General features: G+C 39.7%; 1 protein-coding gene across 5 annotated transcripts in view; it reads left to right on the top strand.

Annotated features, from left to right (window-relative positions):
- Nucleotides 1-23472, top strand: part of PLD1 (phospholipase D1) — a 213086-nt gene that overhangs the window by 105169 nt on the left and 84445 nt on the right. For all 5 annotated transcript variants that reach the window (XM_059920532.1, XM_059920528.1, XM_059920531.1 and 2 more), the window contains exons 9-12: nucleotides 6054-6206; nucleotides 8944-9093; nucleotides 9803-9886; nucleotides 19543-19624. In XM_059920532.1, coding sequence (XP_059776515.1) covers nucleotides 6054-6206; nucleotides 8944-9093; nucleotides 9803-9886; nucleotides 19543-19624 — 469 coding nt within the window. The remainder of the gene's footprint in view (nucleotides 1-6053; nucleotides 6207-8943; nucleotides 9094-9802; nucleotides 9887-19542; nucleotides 19625-23472) is intronic.

Here is a 23472-nt window from a genome sequence, read left to right as displayed (position 1 = left end):
TCAACTTCTGTAATTTATATAGGGAAACTTGTGGTATAAGTAACATCACAGGAAATTCAGAGACTCCCACTTGAAGTATCTTCCCACCCTCTCCCACCCCCAATTGTACAGAACCCAGGGGAACACCAAATGCCAAGCCGGGAGAGGAGCAGAGTATAAGCCAGCCTGCTTCTGCCCTTGCTTCCTGCCCCATGTCATGCCTCTCTGGGAGACAGAACTTCCCAGCCCACTGGGGCCCTGGTACAGATTCCTCCTGCCTGCTCCTCCTCAGTCACCAACTTTGCCTAAGGTTGCTGCTGAGTGCCAAGTACGGATTTCAGACTGCAAGACTTTGACTGAAGTCTTGCTCTGGGCTGCCTGAACAGAGCAGGCTGGAAGCGTTCGCAGCCCCCAGGAACAGCCCTCAGCCAAGAGCTGCCAGGAGTCCAGCCCCTTCACCCCCCAGGTGGGGTGATTCTGCAGCAAGCTCTGTACCCTCTCCTGGAGTTCCCCAGCAGATTTGCAGCCCAATTGCCCACAGTAAAGTGTGTGAAAACACATCCTTGATGGCTCCCTTCCTGCTCTTCCTTCCCGTCCTTCCCTTCCTGTGCTTCCTATTAAGCTCCCTGATAAGTCCCTTTACAAACTTCTTTCACTTACATCCTTGTCTCAGAGTTGACTTCTGGAGCAACCCAACCTAAGACATCTACTCAAGAAATGGAAGCCTTGATCTGGTCCCTTTTGTCATTTATTGAGTACCTAATGTTTGCCAGGCTGTATTCTAGCCGCTGTGAGAACAGTGGTGAACAAGATGAGGTCCCTGCCCTCACAGAGCTCTATTGGAGGGGAACGCAGGCAGTGGAGAAGCTGACAAGCAATGTGAACGACATCAACGCAAGTGGTGATCAGAGCTTTGAAGGAAAAAGAAGGCAATGGGATAATGAGGGACTTGAGGACTGTAGATGGCGACTTTAGCTCTGGGAGCCAAGGAACTGATGTTTGAGTTTAACCTCTATGAGAAGGGGCAGCCCGAAAAGTTGGGGGGGAAGACTTTGTTATATAAAGGAAATACACCTCCCCGACTTTTAAAGTCTGGATTATATCAGACTTCAACCAGGACAATCTAAAAAGCTATGATCCTCCCAGGAATGAAATGTGTCATCATTTTAAATTGTGTAAATCTTTCCATGAAGCTTGAAGCCTTGGTTCCATATGAATAAGTATTTCCTGAGTCACATTCGTGGGGTATAAAATGTCAGTACCAAATAAAGATGATAAGATATAGCTGACAAAATTTGTTTCGAAAATTTCCCATACTAGAAGGCTGTTGGTGTCTAAACGGGAGTTTACTTTTAAGGGCAACAACTCGGTCATAACTCTCTGTGTTATTTTTGTATCCATAAAAAACCATTCTGATTGCTTTATATATTCTATATTGACAAATTGCCATAAGGCAAACAAGGCAATCAAACTTTCAGTCAAGTCTCATAATGACCTTGTCTCAGGCACAAGTAGAAAGAAAAAAAATGGCAAACACAGCAAACATTTCTTCCCACAATTTAAAACATCTACTTAAACAGCACATCCTATTGATGGACTAGATGATGTTTCTTATCTCAAATAATGTCTTAAAAGGAAGAGATAAATAGTTTTTAACACATTTAGCATTTACTGAACTGTGAGCTATACCAAGAATTACAATTTTTAGACAGTGACAGTGTCTAAATGATTTCATTTACTCTCTGGGGCCCATTTGTACAGCCATTATTTAGGCAAAAGGATGGCTTTGCCTGAAGACTTGCTCTTGGCCCTGGGAAGATACCAGTGGACGTGACACACATTCCCTGCTCTCAAGGCTCTCTTTTTCTAGTGGAGGAGAGACAATAAACAAGCAGACATAAATAGTTCCAGATAGTGATGAGTGCTATGAAGAAGCTAAACAGGATGGAGTAGTGGGTGGGATGGGAGCCCAGGAAAGCCTCCCTGTGGAAGAATGTTTAAACCAAAGGTTGATGGATAGGAAGGGACTGCCCATGGGAGGATCTGGAAGAAATAATTTCTGGGTGAGGAATAGCAAACGTGGAAGCCCAAAGAACAAGTTTAGCAAGTCTCAGGACCAGTGGGACCAGCGTGGTGGGAGTGAAGGGGAGGAGACGAGGCTGAGAAGGTGACGTCTGGCTCATGTGGGTCTCTCTGTATCTTAATGACACGGCAAGTAGTAGCACAGGTGGTCACATCTTGTTAGAACAGACCATAATCTCACCTTCTTTAGAACAAGAGTACTCATAAAAGCTCACGTTATATTGGTGCCAGGCACTGTGTTAAGCAACGTCCATGAATCATCTCAGTGATTCCTCACAAACACTTACGAGCTGGGCATTATTTTTATCCTCGTTTTATGTATTTAGACCTCAGGCTCAGTTACCCAAGTTCACACAAGTGCACAAGTGGCAAAAGCGGAATTGGAGCCCAGGGAGGCTGACTTCAAGGCAGACGCTTAGTCCCTGAGCAGCAGGGACTGACCCCCTGAAGGCTGCTTGATGGATTCCTTTCTTTTTTTAAAAATTTTTTTTTTAAATTAATTAATTTATTTATTTAGTTTTGGCTGTGCTGGGTCTTCGTTTCTGCGCGAGGGCTTTCTCTAGTTGTGGCAAGTGGGGGCCACTCTTCATCGCGGTGCACGGGCCTCTCACTATCGCGGCCTCTCTTGTTGCGGAGCACAGGCTCCAGACGCGCAGGCTCAGTAGTTGTGGCTCGCGGGCCTAGTTGCTCCGCGGCATGTGGGATCTTCCCAGACCAGGGCTCGAACCTGTGTCCCCTGCATTGGCAGGCAGATTCTCAACCACTGCGCCACCAGGGAAGCCCCTGGATTCCTTTCTTGATGCATATTCCCCTGTTAAAGAAAAACATCTATTGACAACAGAGAGAAAGGGGAGAAACCAGAAGAGGTTTGATGAATGGCATAAATAAGAAGAGCTTTAAATAAAGGCCAGGCATCCATTCACCTTATATCTAATGACTGTTGTAGAGGGCAACTCATCATTGTCAAAACGGAAGCCATTATCTTTGGCCTTCAACTTTCAAAATCCAGCAGTCACGACTAAACTGTTCTGTATTTCCAGGCTGCCACATCTTGGACTTTCTTTCTCAGTGTGACAAACCTGCCAGCTGTGGTTTTCAAAGCCTGTGGCTCCTTCCCCGTCAGCAATATAGCACACCGGTGCTCTGGGCCTGTGCCCTGCTGTCTGCTCTCTAGCTTGCATCGAAAGTCAAGCTGGGACAAGGGACTGTAGCTAAAGAAGGACCTTTACGAGATATGTGATCCATCTACTCTCTTTTAACCTTGACCAACTTTTTATCAACAGGCAGCTACATGTCTGGACTCATAACTCAGCCCCATCAGTATGCCTGAGTTACCATGTGATATCATGGCCTTGGCATTTATATTGAGCAGAGTTATGAGAATTCTTATAAAACATAAATTTCTGCATTTGCTGAAAATCATTGAGAATGTTATCCATTAATATTGTTCAATTGCCTTATTAGTTTCCAAGTGAGAAACTTCCTTTGGAATTTAGTGTTTTGGTGGGCGACCTCTTTATTTCCTTAATTTATTCATTTGATAAGAAAAGCCAGGAAGGGACTTTCCTGGTGGCACAGTGGTTAAGAATCCGCCTGCCAGTGCAGGGGACATGGGTTCGAGCCTTGGTCCGGGAAGATCCCACATGCCGTGGAGCAACTAAGCCCGTGCACCACAACTACTGAGCCTGCGCTCTAGAGCCCGCAAGCCACAACTACTGAAGCCCGCGCACCTAGAGCCCATGCTCTGTGACAAGAGAAGCCAGCGCAATGAGAAGCCCACGCACTGCAACAAAGAATGGCCCCCGCTTGCTGCAACTAGAGAAAGCCCGCACGCAGCAACAAAGACCCAACGCAGCCAAAAATAAATAAATAAATTTACAAAAAAAGAAAGAAAAACCAAGAAGCTCAAACCCACATGGGCATGCCATCACCATAATTATATTAGTGTTGTGCTTAGGTGTTTGCTTTCTGTGACCTTGATATTTTTCCTTTTATTAACCATAGCACATGTATATCCTTTACTGTGTTATCCTAAATCCATCCCACGCCCTTTTATTGGAAAGGAGACAGCCTATATATTAAAAAACAAATGAATTAAATGAAACCATGTGGAAATCAATGTAGATTTGTGTACATTAAATCCCAAATTAGAGAGCCACTAAAATGTAATGTGGTTAGCAATTTCAGTAATGATTTGTTATACATTTCTTTTAAATGCTGAGTTCACATGTTACATTTACAGTATTAGTTAATTTATGTTCAGGTGTTCTGGCCTTACCTATTTCATAATGTGCTTTACATTGCCTAACGTGTGATATAATACTCCCATTGTTACTTTATTTAGTTATCGACCGATTCATTTGATCACTATACAATCTCAGGTGGATATGATGTTAGATGCAGCTTGACAAAGTTGCCATTTGTTTTCACTTCAAATCAATCCCACCTTCTCTCTCTTGCTCTTTCCACTGTCAGTGTCACGCCTATCATCTGCGTCCTGACTATGCAAGGTGAGGTCCTAACCTCAGCATCCCCTTCGAGTCTTGTTAGAATGCAGAATCTCAGGCCCCGCCCCAGGCCTACCGAATCAGACTCCGCATTTTAACAGGATCACCTGGTGATGCATATTCACAGTGAAGTGGTGAGAAGCACTGTTCTCTATTACTACAGCAGCTTGCTCACCTGCTACAGGACATCCTTCTTTATCCTTCAGACCTTTCTTTCTGAAATATAGTTCCCATGATTTATTTTCCCATTGCCTTGCCAGGGCAGGAGGATTCCCTTATTTAAAAGGCATCTGGGTGTTTTTTTAGAAACACAGATTGTCCGGCCTTTTTAATGGATCTGTGGTAGGGCCTAGGAATCTACCGTTTTTTTAACAAGCATCTCAAGAGATTCTGATGATCAGGCAAGTTTAGAAAAAACTGGTTGCATGATGTAAAGTCATCCTCCTTCGCATGGCCTTCAGACCCTCCTCAGTGTGGCCTTTGCCTGTTCCCCACGCCCACCCCACCTACCTTCACTGTCCATTTTCTCATATTACACCTCCTGAAACCCCGGCCTCCCCAGACTTTCTTCCAATACAGGCAGCATTCCCACATGTTAGAGCCTTTGCTAACTTCCCTCCATACGGGATGTACACCTTGAACCCTTTGGGCTCTACGTGGTGGGCTTCTTCCTGGCCTCCCTCAGACACCAGCTCTTTGGGAGAATGCCACTAGCTCATTCTCGTAGTGAGAACTAAGGACTCCCTCCTCCTTACATCACTTTTTGCTTTTTTCCTCTAGTACCTATCCATTCAGCCTAGAATTGTCATCGTGCCCCACTAGCCTAATAAGCCCCTTTGAGAACATGTCTGATTTATCTTTGTGTTGTTTCTACCTCTGCCCGAACTCCCAGTGTATCACTGTACTTTTGCATCATGAGGCTCTTAAATAGATATTGGATTGAATGCAGATATACTTTTGAGAGACCGTGTTCCACTCAGCCTCATTTATTAATGGTCCTTAAAGCCACCAATAATTTGAAATGAACAACAATATGTAGATTATTGGATGCTTACTGGATTTTTTTGAAAGGGGGGTTTTACTTACTCAGAGACTCATTGGCCTCTTTTATGGTGGTTTATTTTAGCAAACACCAACCCATTCCACTTTTCGAACAACTGTGGTGCCTGCTTTGCATTCTATTAGCTCTGCCTGCCCTTATCAGGGGCATTCTTCCAGGATTTGCCATTAGTGTTTAAAGAGCTAATGAATTGTTTTGAATTGCTTGGTGCCAGTACTTCTCAGAAAAACATAATAGGAAGATTTTTTATTATTTTTTGTTTTATAGTGTTTTCATATTTTTTATAAAATAGAGCCCTTGTGTAAAAAATAAAGTTATGTTTACTGTCTGCTAGAGTGTTTATACTTCAGACATGTCATAATAATTTGTTCTTTTTGTTTCAGTAATTCAGTACAACTTTAAAAATACTTATTTCCTTCTTACAGGTGGTTGATAGTAAAAGATTCCTTTCTACTATATATGAAACCAGACAGCGGTGCTATTGCCTTCGTCCTGCTGGTAGATAAAGAATTCAGAGTTAAGGTGGGAAAGAAGGAGACGGAGACGAAATATGGACTCCGAATTGATAATCTTTCAAGGTACAAATTGGAAATATGTTTAAAAGATTTCTCTAAAAACAGAGTTTTTCTCCCAACCTTAAGTGAAGAAGATGGTAAAATAATTTAGATGTTAGAAAATTGTTATTTAGAACTCATTCTCAATCAAAAGTGATGAAACTACTTTTCTTTTTGTATATTTTTAAGATGTGAATTACATATGTACACGAGTCAGAATAAATGATCCCATGTGTTGCTACGTGCCTGTTTTAATAAAATATATGTCTATTTTAACAAAATTGACTACCCAATAATACCAATTTACCAAACAGATAAGGAGTAATAATTCATATTTTTAAAAAGTAAAAATTTACTTTATAAATTGATATCCTTTTATTAACAAAACATGTAAAAAGTGATTTGATTACAAAAATTCTGTTTACATACAGATTTTAAGAAAGATACCTTGAAGGATACTCAACTGTACATTTACTATAGATTTTATTAGCGAGTGTGTGTGTGTTGATAAATGTTTGTTTCTGGAAGACTGTAGTTATACAATATATGTGTGTCTTTATATATACATCTGTCTCTATAAAGTTCAGCCTCATGTATATAGATACTTATAGGTATAATTTTTCTCTTTATACACAGACATTAAATATATATATATATTATATAAATATGCTACTCTTAGTAATATGTTTGCATGTGTGTTTGTGTGTGTGAAAAAAAGTGCTGAACTTCCTGATCTCTGACAATAGAAGGTTCAGGATTGGTTATTGGCAATGTAGTGGTGCTGCCAATAAACCTCCCTCCTGGGAATCCCTGGTGGTCCAGGGGTTAGGACTCTGTGCTCTCAGCTGTCACTGCCCAGGGTCCAGGTTCAATACCTGGTCAGGGAACTAAAATCCCACAAGCTGCGTGGCATGGCCAACAAACAAACAAACAATCAAACAAAAAAAACCCCACCTCTCTCCTGGTACTATACTTTCCTGTTTTCTGGGGGACTGTAGAAATCAGGCCACAATTCTCATTGGTCGCTATAACAGTTACTTACTGGCCGTCTTATCTCCATCTCCTATCCTCACTCACTTGCACACCCTTGCCAAATGAATCCATACAGATCCAGGTTTCATCTGCTTCCTCCCTGGTGTAAGTGGTCCTCCTCATTGTATCAAACAAGCCTAAGTTCCTCCATTTACAATCTGAGGCCTTTTATCTCTCTGCCTTTATTGGCAACCCCTCCCTAATACAGCCTTTCAGTTCTATGGAGACGGTTCTCTTCACCATCCCTTCTCACACATTTTTAAATTCCTCTTCACCTTTCTCCTTCCTGTCTCCATGTTTGGAATGGTTATTTTTTTTTTCTTAACTCTGGCTCACATCCTGTGATAAGACCGCTGTTTGTCACTATCTCTTCTACAATATCTGTTTCTCATAACTGGTTTTCAGAGGCATTTCAACTCAGTTGGAGTAGTACTATCATGTTGGCTCAAGCCCAGGCACTTTCCATGCCCTCCTGACCTGCCCGCAGAGTCCTGTGTCAGCCCTGCGGCGGCGGATGGAGAATGCCTCACTGCTCCCAGCACCACGTCTCACCTCGCCCCTCGCCAACCCGCAGACAAAAGCCAAGCATCAATGTTAGGATGTTTGGACATCCCTAATCTTTATAAATAATTATTTTGGGGTCTGTGAATACAGCCCCTCCCCTGCTTCTCATCAGGATCATTGTATTTCCCCCCAAAGGCAAACTCTCCCTCCTCACTCACAGGGCTTTTATACTGAGGTGGGTTTCTCCCTAAATGGCAGGGAGACCGCTGGCTCCAACACCTTGTTTTCTCTGAACTTCAAATGTGGATAACTTATTCCCACCTCTTGGTGTTACTCACCAATTCTGACATTTGTCATGTAATAACTTTTTATGATCTCCTACTCTGAATTTTTTTTCAGCACTTATAAATCTGTAACCACTTAGGATAGTTTAGTCATTGGCAGTAGAAAAATCCAGGCAATCTGGGTTACATCAGAAGTCATTAATAAGCCACGTTAACCATGGCTGATCCCAAGCTTCCAACTATGTCACTGAGATGCGTTTTCCTGGCCTTTCTCAGCTCTGTCTCCTGGGATCTGCTCCATCCTCAGGCTGGTCCCCTGGTGGTAGCAAGATGGCTGCTTCTTACACTCAAACCAAGTTCAGTGGAAGGGAAAGAGTCTCTTCCTGGCATTTCTGAGCAAGTCCTTGCATTTATTCTCACTTGTTGGGTGGAATTGGCTAATGTCCTCATCCCTGAACCAATCTTTGAGATCAGGGGCTGGAAGATGCCATTTTGTTGGCTTTGGTGGACGCAGAGTAGGGAAGGGAGGCTGAGGGAATGGACACCAGGCAGTCCCAAGGGAAATGTCCTCTACAGGAGCCAACAACTCTCTAACACTTAAATGTAGGACCTCACCTTACGTCTCTTCCGTTGTCCTCCTCGCAGTCTAGCACAGCGAGCTCAAGGCCTGTAATAAGTGCCTTTACACAAGTTTGCATAAGTGAATGAGGGAGTAAGTAACCTGAAGGTTTGTTTTCGCTACGTTGAATATAGTTTTAAATCCTGCCAAAAATGTTTAAAAATCTGCTTTTTTGATATAGGTAAGGTGCTCTTTGCCTAAAATTTTCAACTTATGTTTGCTGCGGTAACAAAACAAAATGGGACATGTTTAATTCTTAAATTGTTTAAAGAGACAGAACACAGAGTGACCATTCTTTTCCACATTTTGCTTTTCTTTGAAGGACACTGATTTTAAAATGCAACAGCTATAGACATGCTCGGTGGTGGGGAGGGGCTATAGAAGAATTCATCCATAAACATGGCCCCAACTTTCTCAAAGATCATCGATTTGGGTCTTATGCTGCTATCCAAGAGAACACTTTAGCTAAATGGTAAGATCTTTTTGCTCTAAGACAATCACAGTAGTCATAGCATTTAATATTGTAGTGGTCTAAATTCACCTGGAATCAATTTTTGAAGCTGTGAAAAGATATTATGCATTATACTTAACAAGGGCCTTTCTTCATAGGACTACCTGAGCAGCACTTAGTTTTCCACCTTTTGTTTTTATGATTTTTTACAGAGAGCTTTAGATAGCTAGCTTTAGATTTTGAAGTTTGATTTTAAAAGTTAACTTCATACATTTTCTTAATGATGCAAATGGAAAGTTTATTTAAGTCATTAGCCATAATTTAAGAAAGAGAATTTACTTGCCAGGTATTTCTTTTAAATGAAATCCTGCTTAACATGCTTTTCTACCCATGGATTAGAAACTGGTCTGCTTTCAGTCTCAGAAGAACAACCGTGTGTGAGTTCAACAGGATGGGAGAATTCATCTGACCCCATACGATGATGAGACCAATCAATTTGTTATTCTCTCAGCAGAAAAGAATCAGGTTGCCTACTTCTGTCTATTTACTGTACTTCCTACATAGCAGACAGAAGGTGTTGTTTTCAATCCTTGTTTCCAGTTATACAAAGTAAACTGGTGGTTTTGTAGAAACTCTAGGCAGTGGCTTCCATCTTCTCTTTCGTCATACGATAGATTCCTTTTTTTTTTTTTTTTTGTTAAAAAAATGAAACAGAAAACTTGTCTTTCAGGTATGTTAATGCCAAAGGATATTTTGAAGATGTGGCGAATGCGATGGAAGAGGCAAAAGAAGAGATTTTTATCACAGATTGGTGGTTAGTATTTGTCCCTGGGGAGTTTGTTTGGCGGTCTCTATGTTTAGGAATATAGAACAGTGTTGTGCTGTTATAGAATTGTACATTAGGAAAGACAGCAGTACTCACAGATGGTTTGGCCAAAGTCTCAACTAATTAATTGTAGTAGCCTCCACTAAAAGATCTTTTCAAAAAACCTGGCACCCATATATATTCTTAAAATATTTAGTTTGAACAGTTTTGTTTTTGTCTTTCCATTTGGAAGCAGATAACCAATATTCATTTTAGTAAAGATTATTTTACAATGCAAATATAGGTGTAGAGGTAATGGAAAATAATCTTCCCTGGGTATCTTTCCTCATCTTGCTGTGCCTGTCATGAGGTCCAATGAATATGCTTCCTCTGAATTGTCCCTTTGAAATTAGAATATTCCCATTTGCCTATTCTATTAAAATATCCATTGTAATGGTTAGCTTTTTTGGAGATGCATCAGGTTTCAACTTTCTAATCCCCTTTAAAATCATCCGTGAGAGTTATTATGTTTATTAAAGCCACTAAAAGTCTTGTACCTAAAACTCATTTAGCTCTTGGGAAATTTTCCTCCTGGAGTGGGTGCAGGCTTTGTAGTCTGACTTTAGTTCCAATTATCCATATGCCTGGATAGTTAAAACCCATTGCAGATGCTAACATTTGCTACAATGGAAATGAAAATGTCTTAAATATGTTTTCCTTCTAAGAACTTAGTTGCTTGAAATGCCCCCTGTTTTTCCCTATCCTGTTTCCTTCCAAATGCTCTCTTGTACTGAACTATGAAAATATCGTCATAATTCATTTCCTCCTAATTCTAGGTTTTGCAGGGAGGAGAGAGTAATTAGGAATGTGAACGCATCTTCTTCTACTGTTTTGCCTCAGTGATGAGGAAATCTATAATTCTAGGGCATACTTTCCCAATTGGCACTATTGACCTTTGGGGCCAGATAATTCTTTATTATGGGGGTGTTGTTCTGTTTGTTGTGGGATGTTTAGAAGCATCAGTATCCCTGGCTTTTATCCACTAGATGCCAGTAGCAAGCTCCCAGTTGTGATAACCAAAATGTCTTCAGCTGTCATCACATGTCCCCTGGCAGGGCACAGTCCCTCTTGGTTGAGAACGATTGATCTAGAGTCAATAGATAGGGTGTGTGATAGTCAGCATGTCTGAGAACCTGTTTATTCTCATGTTTTTGAAGGACCTTAATCTTGGCCTTTATATTCTTGCCAAATTTTGTCTCTTCAGTCAGTTACCAGGAATAAAAGAAAGTTTCATACTTAGAAGCTATCTCTTTGGTTGAATACTTTCTAAACACTTATGAGAGTAGATTGAAGCTTAATGTAGTAGGTATGTTCCTTTAAAAAGTATTTCTGAAAGTTTGACAGGGACATGAAAGAGACTGAAAATAGCATTTCCACTGAGCCCATATTTTCATGTTTTACACAAGCAAATAATATATATTTTGAAGGCTCTGAACACTAAAATATAGACTCATTTAAACATCTAAAGATATGGAACCTTGAATGTTTTTTTTTCTACTGTCAGCAAGAAAATAAATCAGGAGGTTATTGCTTTTTCGTGACTGCACTAGGATAACATCTTATTACAACACTCTCTTTGAAATAAAACCTTTTCAGGAACTTCCCTCATAACAAGGGAGAAAATACTTGTTGTGCAAGTATGTTGCAAAAGAGAGCATTCAGAAACTTTATCAAACCCTGATATATCTGGGTCTGAGAGAGTGAAAAGCATAGTGAGAAGGTGCACATGACTTTTAGAAGTTTCCAGTCTAATTCAAGAGACATCATATACATGAGTGAAAACTGTGTTAATCTGTTTCTAAAACAATTAGTATGCAACCAAAGGCAGATTTAGCAAAATGAGAAGCAACCTGGGACCTAGAAGCTCTTAGTTTCTTTATTTGTTAATTCATTTAACCATCCATCTTTTCATTTGTTAATTTATTCACTCATTCATTCCAGAGCTATTTAGTGAGCAGCCTCTATGACGGGTACTGAAGGAGGCCACATGTACAGAAAGATGAAAGAGAAGCAGACCCTACCCTGGAACAATAGAGAGTCAGGAAGTCATGTGTAGAACAATGGATTAGGGCAGTGACTGAGCCTGCAGGAGCTGTGGAAGCTTCAACGGACAGAATGCTGGCCTGAGTCCTGGGTGATGGAGCTGTCCAGTTGAAGACAGTGAATGTTTTTGACAGAGGGATAACCAGGACCAAGGCATAGAGGGGTGAGAGGGCACAGCAATTTTGGAGGAAGGTAGAGGTCGTAAACAGCTTAAGCATAGCATTCTTTGGGATGGTGGGTGGAGATAGCATTCAAAAGATGGGTTAGGGCCAAATTGTGAAGGGCCCTTCATGAGCTGCTAAAGAGTTTGCATCCTTTGAACACTGGAGTCCTTTGAACTCCAGTGCAGTCCCTTGAACACTGGGAATCAGTGAACATTTTTAAGCATGGGAATTTTAATCAAATTTGTTTTCTAAAAGGGACCATTTTGGTTATAGTGTAGAAGATGAATTGAACAGTGGTCATAGAGACCATCTAGCGAGTTATTGCTGTGGTCCAGGAGAGGAATGGTGAGAGTCTCTGCTCAGACCACCTTAGGGGCCTTACTATTACTAACTCGGGACAAGTCATATTCACCTTTATAAGGGGTCATTTCTAAGGCATAGTTGAGTAACATTAAGTAGCTACTATTTGTTGAATTCTTACTAAACACCAGGGACTGTGTTATAGATGAGAAAAGTGAGGCTCAGTGGGGCCGATTAGGAAACTGTCCGTAGCCACGCGGTCTGTACGTGCTGGTGCTGGCTTGGATCCAGTGTGTCTGCTCTAGTGCCCACATGTCACGGAGCTGCCTCTCCCAGGAGCCGACTGCACCGCATGGTGTGCGAGATCCCTTTTAGCTCTGACATTTTTTAAGTGCAGATTGGATTTTTTTAAGGTGCTGGATAAAGTAATAATCAGATTTGGGTAGATTTAGTCAGAAGAAATTTTCTGAAGAGGTAAATTCTAAGGTAGGCTGTCAGGTTAGAAGAGAGAATGATTCGTTAAACAGCCCAGACTATCTGAAAATTAAGGTGAAGAGTAAATCCTAGCTAGAAGTTGGAGGTATCAAAAGAGGTAGTTTCTGTGTAAAGATGAGTGAGCATTCCTCACTTGTTTCTCTGTATCTACCAGGAGAACATGTCTCATATGTCTTTTCTGTGCTTGGTGCTACTTCACGTCCCCCTGTGAACTACCCAGTGTTCCCTGGAGCGAGTCCTAGAATGAGGCTGGGTGCCAAGATGTGGCTTCCAGTCCGTTGCTTTAACTTAGGACGGATGTACAAAGCGTGGCGTAGATCAGCTTTCCTCTGGATGATGGTGACTCTCATTCCCACTGGTCAGCAGGGATGTTTGGAGCACGTGTGTTGAGTCTTTGCCTAGATTGGTTCTCTGCCTGGCCTGTCGGTGGTGAGGGTGCAGGTGGGGTCTGCCACAGTGTCTGTACTGAGTCCATGCATTAAACAGGCCAGAGACAGACTGGATTAGTAAAACTGGAGAAAAAGAAGAAAAACAATAAACAAAGATATTTAAAGGGGGAGTTTATCAGAGGAAGGGGAACAGAAACAAGGTCTCCTTTGGGCTGGAGACAAAGGCTATAAAGTGAAAAACAGACTCAACATTTCATTTGGACTGGCTCACAAGCTAAGACTATTCTAAGTAGGAGACACATTTAAGTTGATTTTATTGTTATGTTTTTCAAATGGTGGGTTGCGACTCTTTAGTAATTATTTATTAAAAGAACTGGGCTTCCCTGGTGGCACAGTGGTTAAGAATCCTCCTGCCAATGCAGGGGACACGGGTTCAAGCCCTGGTCCGGGAAGATCCCACATGCCGTGGAGCAACTAAGCCCGTGCGCCACAACTACCGAGCCTGCGCTCTAGAGCCTGTGCTCCGCAACAAGAGAAACCACCGCAATGAGAAGTCCACGCAGCGCAACAAAGAGTAGCCCCCGCTCGCTGCAACTAGAGAAAGGCCATGCTCAGCAACGAAGATCCAACGCAGCCAAAAATAATAAATAAATAAATGAAATTTATTAAAAAAAAAGAATTTAGTGGGTTATGTTCAGAATTTTATTTAAATAATGAAATAGGATAAGAAAAGGAAGGAAATAAGAGAAAGGCAAGTTGCAACTTAAGTGGCAGTAAGGGTTATTAGTTTGTGAAATTTTTATTTCAGTAGTCAGTAGAAGACTGATTGATAGGAAGGTAGATAGATAGATAGATGAAAATATTGGGGTGGATTCATAATGTATTCCTATGGATTATGACCCAAAAAGTTCAAAAGCCTCTGACTTTCAACAGGGTTGGCAAACTTTTTCTGTAAAGGGCCAGATAGTAAATATTTTAGGCTTTTCAAGTCACATACATACAGTCTCTGATGTATATTCTTCTTTGTGTGTGTGTGTGTGTGTGTGTGTGTGTGTGTGTGTGTTTAATAACCCTTTAAAAATGTAACAGCCATTCTTAGCTCATGGGCCATACTAAAACAGGCGATGGACCAGATTTGGCTCATGGAACACAGTTTGCTAACCCTTGTCTTAGAAAGTAGATTCAAGTTACTGTATTATATCAATACTAGGAGTTAAGTATATGGTTAACATGAGAAACTGTCAATCTGTTTTCCAAAGTGCTTGTACTAGCAATGTATGAGAGTTTCATCCCTCCTCATCATTGCAAGCACTTGGTACTGTTAGTCTTTTTTAATGTTAGCCATTCCAAAGGGTATGTAGTAGTCTCTCACTGTGTTTTTAATTTGCATTAACAATGTCTTTTCATGTTAAGCATATTTTCCTGTGACTTTTGGACATTTGTTTAGCTTTTTTGGAAACATATTCAAATCTTACTTTTCTTTTTTTGTTGGATTGTTTTCTTATTACTAAACTGTAGAAGAACTTTATACAGTCTAGCTACAATTTGCTCCACTTCATTCTGGCCTCCATGTTTTCTGATGAGAAATTCGTGGTCATTTTGAATCATTGTTCCCCTCTTAAATAATGCATTGTTTTTCTTCTGAGTGCTTTCAACATTTTCTTCCTGTCTTTCGTTTTCAGCAGTTTGATTATGGTATTTGAATTTATCCTGTTTGGAGTTCACTGAGCTTCTTGAATCTGTAGGTTTATATCATTCATCATATTTGAGAAATTTTCAGCCATTTTTTCTTCAAACTTTTTTCCTGCATTTCCCTCTTTCTCCTCTTTTGCTGAGTCTCTGATGACACAAATTGTGTCTTTTAGTATTGTCCCACAAGTCTCTGAGGCTCTGTTAATTTTTTTCAATCTTTTCTTTGTTATTCAAATTGGATAATTTCTCTTTATCTGTCTTTAAGTTCACTGATTCTTTCCAACATTTATTTCATTTTGGCATTGGCATTTGTTGAATGTCTTTCCTGCAAATGGAGATTTTTCTGATTTTTTGTATGCTAAGTAATTTTTTACTGTATTCTGGAAGTTTTGAATATTATGACTCTGGGTCTTGTTTAAATCTTATAGAGAACGTTGATATTTCTGTTTTAGCAGGAAACTGGCCCATTTGGGTTCATGCAGAATGTTCCAACCAGTCTTCTATCTGTGTGTTTTTAATGTCAGTTTTGTTTTCAAAGCCTTTGCAGTGCTGTTTAGATCTGCCCCCCCCCATGTGCTCCACCTAGTGGCCAATTTGGTCAGTGGTCTATTTCTTATTTCAGTTTTCAAATTCTTTGGCATAATATTAGGACCAAACCCATGCATGGGCAGCTTAGGAGTGAGCTAGAAATTCATAAACAACTTTATAGCATTGCTTTTCTGAGCTCCTCTCTCTCCATGGTATACCCACTCCTTATGGGTTGCCTGTGGCTTCCCTTTTTAGTCCTCTTGCTAGAAAGAGGCTTTATTTACCCTGCTCTGCCACACACTTTCTTCAGTGACACTTTGTGTCCAGAGCCAAGCAATGGATATTTATATTTTCCTCTTGGAACCACAGCTCTTCCATTGGAGAGGAAAGTTCCATTTCCTCATTTTTGATGCCTGTGGCCCCCTCCCTGCTACCCCTATCACTGTCAGGAAATCCCACTCTTCCTCCTCAAGCCTGAACTAGAGGACTTCTGAGGCTCTCTCTACCAGTGCCAATGCCCATTTCCAGGTTCTCCCTCCCAACTGAGAAATCACAGGGAAAAGAATGGTAAAATCACCACTGGTTAGACAGTATGTCAAATTTTTTCTTCTTTCTCAGTATTGAGTCTTCCAATTCATAAACACTGTATATCTCTCCATTTTTTTAGATCTTATTTAAATTTTCTCATCAGTGTTTTGTACTTTCCATATACAGGTCTTGCACTTATCACTAAGTAACTCGTGTTTTTTTTATGTTATTGTAAATGGTATTTTTAAAAATTCATGTTCCAATTGTTTACTGCCAGCATATGGAAATGCAATTGATTTTTTTATATTGATCTTATTTACTGCAGTCTTGCTTAGTTCACTTACTAGTGTGAATAGCTTTTTTGTAGATGCCCTAGGATTTTTCCCATAGATGATCTTGTGATGTGTGAATAATGACAGTTTTCCTTTTTCCTTAATAATCTGCATGCCTTGTATTTCTTTTTTTCTTTTTCTTTCTTTTTTTTCCTTATTGCATTGGCTAGCATCATCAGTAAAATGTTGAATAGAAGTGATGAGAACGGACATCTTTCTTGTTCTCAGTCTTAGAAGAAAAGCTTTCAATCTTTTATTATATGCTATAGGTAGATTTTTTTTAATAGGTGCCTTTTATTACTTTGAGGAAATTCCTTCCTATTTATAATGTATTGAGAGTTTTTATTCTGAATGGGTATTGAATTTTGTCAAGACTTTTTTCTGCGTGTATTGAAATGACCATTTTTTTCTTTTTTTCTGTTAATGTGCTGAATTGCATTGATTGATTTTCAACTTTTAAACCAAGTTTGCATTCTTAGAAATAACCCCACTTTGTCATGATCTGTTATCCTTTTTATAAGTTGTGATGTTTTGGTAAAGATTTTTACCTCTATGATCGTAAGGAATATTGTACTTAATTTTTTTCTTTTCTTGGATTGTCTTTGTTTGGTTTTGGTATTAGGATAATGCTAGCCTCATTGTATGAGGTGGTATTTCCCCTGCCTTTGTTTCCTGAAAGAGTTTGGGTAGGATTGATATTATTTCTTCCCACTTAAATAAGAAATCTAAAATAGTCAAACTCCTTTTTTCTGTTTTAATCTAGCTAGTTTGTCAATTTTATTAATCTTTTCAAAAAGCTAGATTTTGGTTCATTGAGTTTTGTCTACTGTTGTTCTGTTTTATATTGCATTGAGTTCCATTCTTGTCTATTATTCCCATCCTTCTTCTTACTTTTTCTTTTTTTTTTTTTAAATCTTTATTGAATTTGTTACAATACTGCTTCTGTTTCGGTTTTTTGGCTGCAAGGCATGTGGGATCTTAGCTCCCCAACCAGGGATCGAACCCGCACCCCCTGTATTGGAAGGCGAAGTCTTAACCACTGGACTGCCAGGGAAGTCCCTTCTTACTTTTTCTTAATTTATTCTTTTTTTCTGTCTTCTTAAGATGGAAGCTCTGATCATCGATTTTAAGCTTTTTTTCTCATACAAGCATTTACAGCTATAAAATCTTCTAAAAGGAGCATTTACTTAGAAGCACATTTCAACATCTCTGAAGTCGTAATACATCATACACTCAATAACATCTTACAGTTATAGCTGTCATTATTTTTTCTTTCTTAGTGATACACACAGTAATGATGCATCTTACAGTCATTGGTGTCCTAAACTCAATGAAATGTATTACACAATTCTTTTGAATTTTGCTTAGCTAATAATTACTTAGTAAAGATGTTGACATAATGATGCTTGTGGGTCATAGCTATTCTCTCCTTGCCTTTGTTTATACTTTGTTTATAGCATGACTGTCAGTTTTTATAGCCTGTCTATTTTTATCTTTTCATGTATTATCCTCAAAATCCAGGTCTCCTTGAGAGCCTGCTTAAGATTCTCCAAAGCATCTAATAGAATACGCTGCATACAGGGTACACAATGCTTTTAGATTTAAAAAAAAAAGATGATAAAGACTTAATTGCAGAGTACAGACCTGAAAATGGCCCCAAAACTGAAGCCCTCCGAGCCCATAGTTAATGTGTACATCAAAAATTGCAAGTGTATATATGTTGTTGGGTGTGTCCTACTTTCAGTGAACTAGCAGTGCCCAATGACACACTTTTCTATTTAAAACAGATCTGTTTTTAATTCATCTTAGATCTTTTCCTATCAGTTGCTGCATTTTTTTTTGTTTGTTTGAGTTGTGTCCTATTCTAAACGAAATATGTTAATATTTATACTGTACACACCCTTCTATTTGTCTGTTTTCTTATTTATCTTACCCAATATGAGTTTCTTTAGATACTTTTTTTCTCTGGGTTTTTATTTTCTTTAACTGAATGAAACAGAGTGTAAAATCATTTCTTTTAATCTCTTTAGCTCCTTAAAACCCTGTTGTTTTCACATGCTTAGAAGACTCCCTGGCTAAGCCAGTATTCCACCCTAGTATTCTGTAAGGCTTTGATCCTTACACAGTCTACCCGACTCCTCCAGGTCTAGCATTTCAGTGGATGAAATTTTCTTTATTGTTTTTTTTGTTTGTTTGTTCTTCCCATTATAGAGGAGGTACACTACTTACCAGTTTAACTCAGGCAATAATTTTGAACACACCCCCAAGAGAAAGAGTGACTCCTGTACTGTGCTGCTTGTGGCACTACTAAGGAGAAGAACCCAGGGGTCCATTCTCACACTGGGAAAAGTTCATCTATCAGCAAACCTGCCTTCTTCCCTGATCAGAAAGCCCCAGGTTCCCATGGACACTGCTTGGTATAGGAAGTCAGTGTTCATGTTTATCTATTAGAACACTTTTGGCCTAGGTTGCTAGAATTCTCAACTAACGGTGGCTTACACAATGAGGATTTGTCTCATTGAATGAGAAATCTAAAATTAGGCGGTACTAAAGTTGGTGAAGTAATCCAGTGATTTCAGGGTTCTGGGTTTGCCCTTAAATTTCCATTTGGCTCCACCTGTCTAAGCATCACACCCCCATACAACATCCATCCTAGAGCCGCTTTTCCTGGGGGGTTTTTTTTGTGTGTGCGTGTGTCTCTTCCTCTCATCAGAGAAAGAACTTTTCCATTAACCCCTTGTGTACCTCCTCGTATATCTCATTGTACAGGATTGTGTTATTTTGTGCTGGAGCTGCACAGGAGTCTGGGAAAGCAATTATTTAGAATATTCACATTCAGTCATGGGAAGTGGGCTCTGACAGCAAGGAAGCAGAAGGTGGACAGTCAATAGTATCTGCAAGTGTGTCTATGTATGATGTGTGAGTAAGACAGAGAAATTGAAATTGACATTTTTGGGGTAAAGGCTGCTGTTCCCATATGAAGTTGTACGTGGACTCATAGTGGAACTTTGGATGACCTGCCACAGTGGAGGATGGTGATGGCATTTGAGCTAAAATTGCCTCTGCTTCCTATGACACAATCAGAACTTTATATTTTGTTTTAGTTTCTTGAAATCTTGGTTTCATGATTTCAGGTTGAGTCCAGAAATCTTCCTGAAACGTCCAGTGGTTGAAGGAAATCGTTGGAGGTTGGACTGCATTCTTAAGCGAAAAGCAGTATGTACTTTCCTAACAAATGCTGATGTAATTTTTTAAAAGTTTATTGCCTCTGAAATGCCTTTTTTTCCCCAAAGCCCTTCATATACACTTATAACTTTTTTCTTTAGAGCTTGACAAAAAGTAGAATACTTACTGTTTTCAAGTTCATTTGGTTCTGATTTTTTTCCCATTACTTTTGAATCATAAATATTTTTACCTAATTCACAGCGTGGATTATATTACCAGCTCTAATTTTTTGTTTTTTAATCAGTTGTAGGCAGCTGATTTGTTAGGCAAAACATTGTAATAAAATTTCATCATTGAGTAATAAATGATGAAATGAAACGTAGAATTTTATTTATTTATTTGTCATTATTTTGTCATTTGAGCAAAATTCAGAGTCATCTGAGAATGATTTCAGTCAGATGGGGTCAAGCTGATGTTGAAGCATGTCAAATGGAAGGACATAAAGAATTGGTGGTTCCAGTTTTGGGACAGTTCATGGTAATAGTGTGAAATAGTGTGACCCTGTAGATCCTGGGTGAGCATTGAGTGTGCTTTTTTTGTTATAAAAAGTAAACAACTGAAGCAGTATAGGCTCACCAATGACTACTTTACATTCATATTGCTAATGAAATTTTTTATGTGGTTGGTCCTCAACCGAGTTAAATTAAGTTGAATTAGAATAGTTGAATTAAGTTCAATTTATTATTAATCATGTCCAAATTAGGGAGTGCTAGTAGCCTTTTTACTATTATTTGAAACTGTCTTAATTTTTAGAATTCTGTCATTAAACATTCTAGCAGATTTGTAGGTCCTAAGTAATTGGGGTTAGTATCAATATTTTCTATTTCTCACAGCCATCACTTATTTCGTTTTTTCCATCCTCTACATTCCACTACCCCTTTCCCACTCACCTTTCCTCCTTCTTTCAATGTCTTTTCCCCATGCCTTTAGTTTAGGATATCTGGGGATAGTATAGGCAGACCTCACTGTTGATATTAAAGGCAAAAGAAGTTGATTGTCTTTATTTCAGACACATGTTCTGCCAAACAGCATCATTTTCAAGGCTAGTCTAATCTGTTGTCTCAACAGACTTCCATTCACAAAATTGGAAATTCTGGTCTTGAAAAGCATTATTTGCATATTCATTAGATACCCATCATACATTTACTGTGTCTTCTCTGAGCCTGGTACTACACTAATTACTAAGGATGCCATGTGTGTGAATAGTATTCCATCCCCACCCGTGGAGGGCTTGCTGAAGGATTCATATCCTGGGCTTAGTCCTAGCCTTACCAAACATCTTTCTACATATTGAATGGGCTATAACTTTCTCCATGTTTCTCTCCGTGAAATGGCAGCTTTCCCATTTCTCCTCGAAAAGTAAACTCCAGAAACTCCATTCTAATAAGTTTTTCCAGCCTTGCCTAGCGATCATCAATCATAACAGAAAATCCTCTCCTTATAGTACTTATCCGATACTTTACTCTTTTAGGTTTCAAATTAACATGTTTTTGTTGAATGCCTCTTACGTGCAGGGCACTTGGCTAATCACATGGGAATGTACAAAAATAAAAGACTCGATTCTTGACCTGAAGGAGCTTAAAAATCTACACAAGAGTCAGCTGGGTACAGAGACAGTGGCAAGATTCAAAGCAGGAGGGAGAGCATTGGGTAGGTCTGATGTGGAAGCCCCTCACAACCTGAGGAATTTAGGGCATTTGGTATGAACCAGAAATTTTAAAAGAAGAGCTTTCTAGGTATAGGAAGTGTGATGAGGAAACATGCTGGATGCAGGAATTCATAAGGCCTTGTCAGTCACAGCAAGGTGACAAAGTTGATGACACCTGAGTGTTAGCATAGGTAGGATGGGGGATCAAGCTGGAAAGGCAGTAGGGATGTGGAGGCTTTGTGAGTCAAGCCAGTGGTTTGCACTTTACGGACGACAGTGGGGAACCACTGTGGGGGGGTATGATGGAAGAAGGGTGATCTGATGAAAATGGTGTGTTGGGACGGTGAATCTGGTAGTAGGAGGAAGTGGGAAGAACCCAGAGTCAGAGAGCTACATTTTAGATCACGTGCGTGTGAGGTGCCTACAGGACATCTAAGTACACTCCAGAAAGCTAGTTGCCAGATCAGGGCTCAGGAGGCAGGTCCTGCAAACCTGGTCGTCCATTTCATGGTAGCTGGCGTGTGTTTGTTTATTCCCCTCAGCATATCTGTCCAGGTCCCTTTTCTGTCACTATCATGGCTTCTCTTTGCTTTTACGGCCCATGAATCCTGTGAGGTACCAGGTGAATACCATGACCAGGTAAATAGTGCTGCCCGATAACCGTGCTTTGTTTGTTTCAATTTCATCTGCTTTTTGAAACTTGTAATTTTTAAATTGCCTGAAATGGTTTTTTTAATTTCCTAAGGAAATAGTAATACTATTAAATATTAATTTCTCGTGGTACATTTAAGAGAATTGCTCTTCCTTAATCCAGTTACACAATATTATTAAATTTTTAACATTCAGATCATTCCAGATTGACATTTCATACACTCATAAACACTGCTTGACATAAATAATTTAGTTTCTGAAAGCCACTAGCTTCACAAAGTACTGGGTTTAAAATAGCATTTCTTCTTGCATTAATGGGTCCCAGAGGTCCACAAGGTTGATTGAAATGAATTATTTTTTTCTTCTATCTGATTGTGCAGATCTTTGGGGAGAAATTTAGTGTCTCTACCTTGTAGCCAACATATAGGCAAACATTTCTTTTAATGGATGTTTCTTAGGGGGAAAATACAATATTTTGTTTCTCTGGTAATAGCCAAGTTGATATTTTCCTGTTTCTCTGGCCTTCTGATATGCAATGTCATCATTTAAAATAGTGTAAGCCAATGTTGAGAGGCAGACTGCTTTAACTCAAAGCAGCATCCCAGGGTTTTCACAGTTCTGCATTTATTGCACTAAGAGGTGAGATAAGTTGCATCATAGTTATCGTAACTGCATCCCTGTATCCAATTTGTATATTTTAACCTTAGAAATATGTGGTATTTCTGATGAGACTTGCACCAAAAGATTCTTCAAGTGCAGCCACCTAGAGACTTAACAGAACCTAGGTTCTCAGGGAGGATTTTGTCGTCAGGTTAATTTCTTTCTGTCCTGGGCCACAAGGCACATTCTAGAGTTGCAGTCAGTGACCAACAGGAGGGAAAGATGTCCAGGTTTGTCAAACGAGATGAATAATCACATCACTGCAGAGAAAAATCAAAGGGAATCTTACCAAAATGGTGGGCTAGAAGGGCATGGCAGGGAAGGAGGGAAGGGATCTTCAACCTTAAGGACTGTGCTTTGAACAAAACTGGCTTTAAAAGAAGGCACATGAGCATGTGTGCTCTTACATCCCAGTGCTGCTTGCATTTAAATGGTGAGGATACGATTTTGTTTTTATCCTTTACTTTGCATGTTCCTAAAATATCGCACACCTCCTCCACCTCCCATCCCCCCCCCCTCCACCGGGGAAGCTCTTGACAAGTGATGATCCTGGAGATGTGTTAGCTAAGCTATCTTTAGGCAATGGACAAACTTAGCTACATTTAGAAAATACTTTGACCACAGTGCTTGAACAATCAGAGAAAAAGCTGGCCCAGAAGCAAAGTCTCTTGATTTCAACTATGAAAGATGTTTATTTTTCATTTTCTTCACATGCATTTGTATGTGTAAAGCACCTAAAAATTCCTACTGTTAATAGTATTATGTCTGCTCTACTTGCTTAAAAACTAATCAGAAAAGAGGATAGAACTTTTATCTTTTTTAATTCAGGTGTCATAAAGTTTATTCTGTGGAATCCTTGGGTTAGTTGACTTCAGCAGAG

Source organism: Balaenoptera ricei, chromosome 4, assembly GCF_028023285.1.
Source record: "Balaenoptera ricei isolate mBalRic1 chromosome 4, mBalRic1.hap2, whole genome shotgun sequence".
Taxonomy (NCBI): domain Eukaryota; kingdom Metazoa; phylum Chordata; class Mammalia; order Artiodactyla; family Balaenopteridae; genus Balaenoptera; species Balaenoptera ricei.
This window is presented reverse-complemented; position numbering and strand designations above follow the sequence as displayed.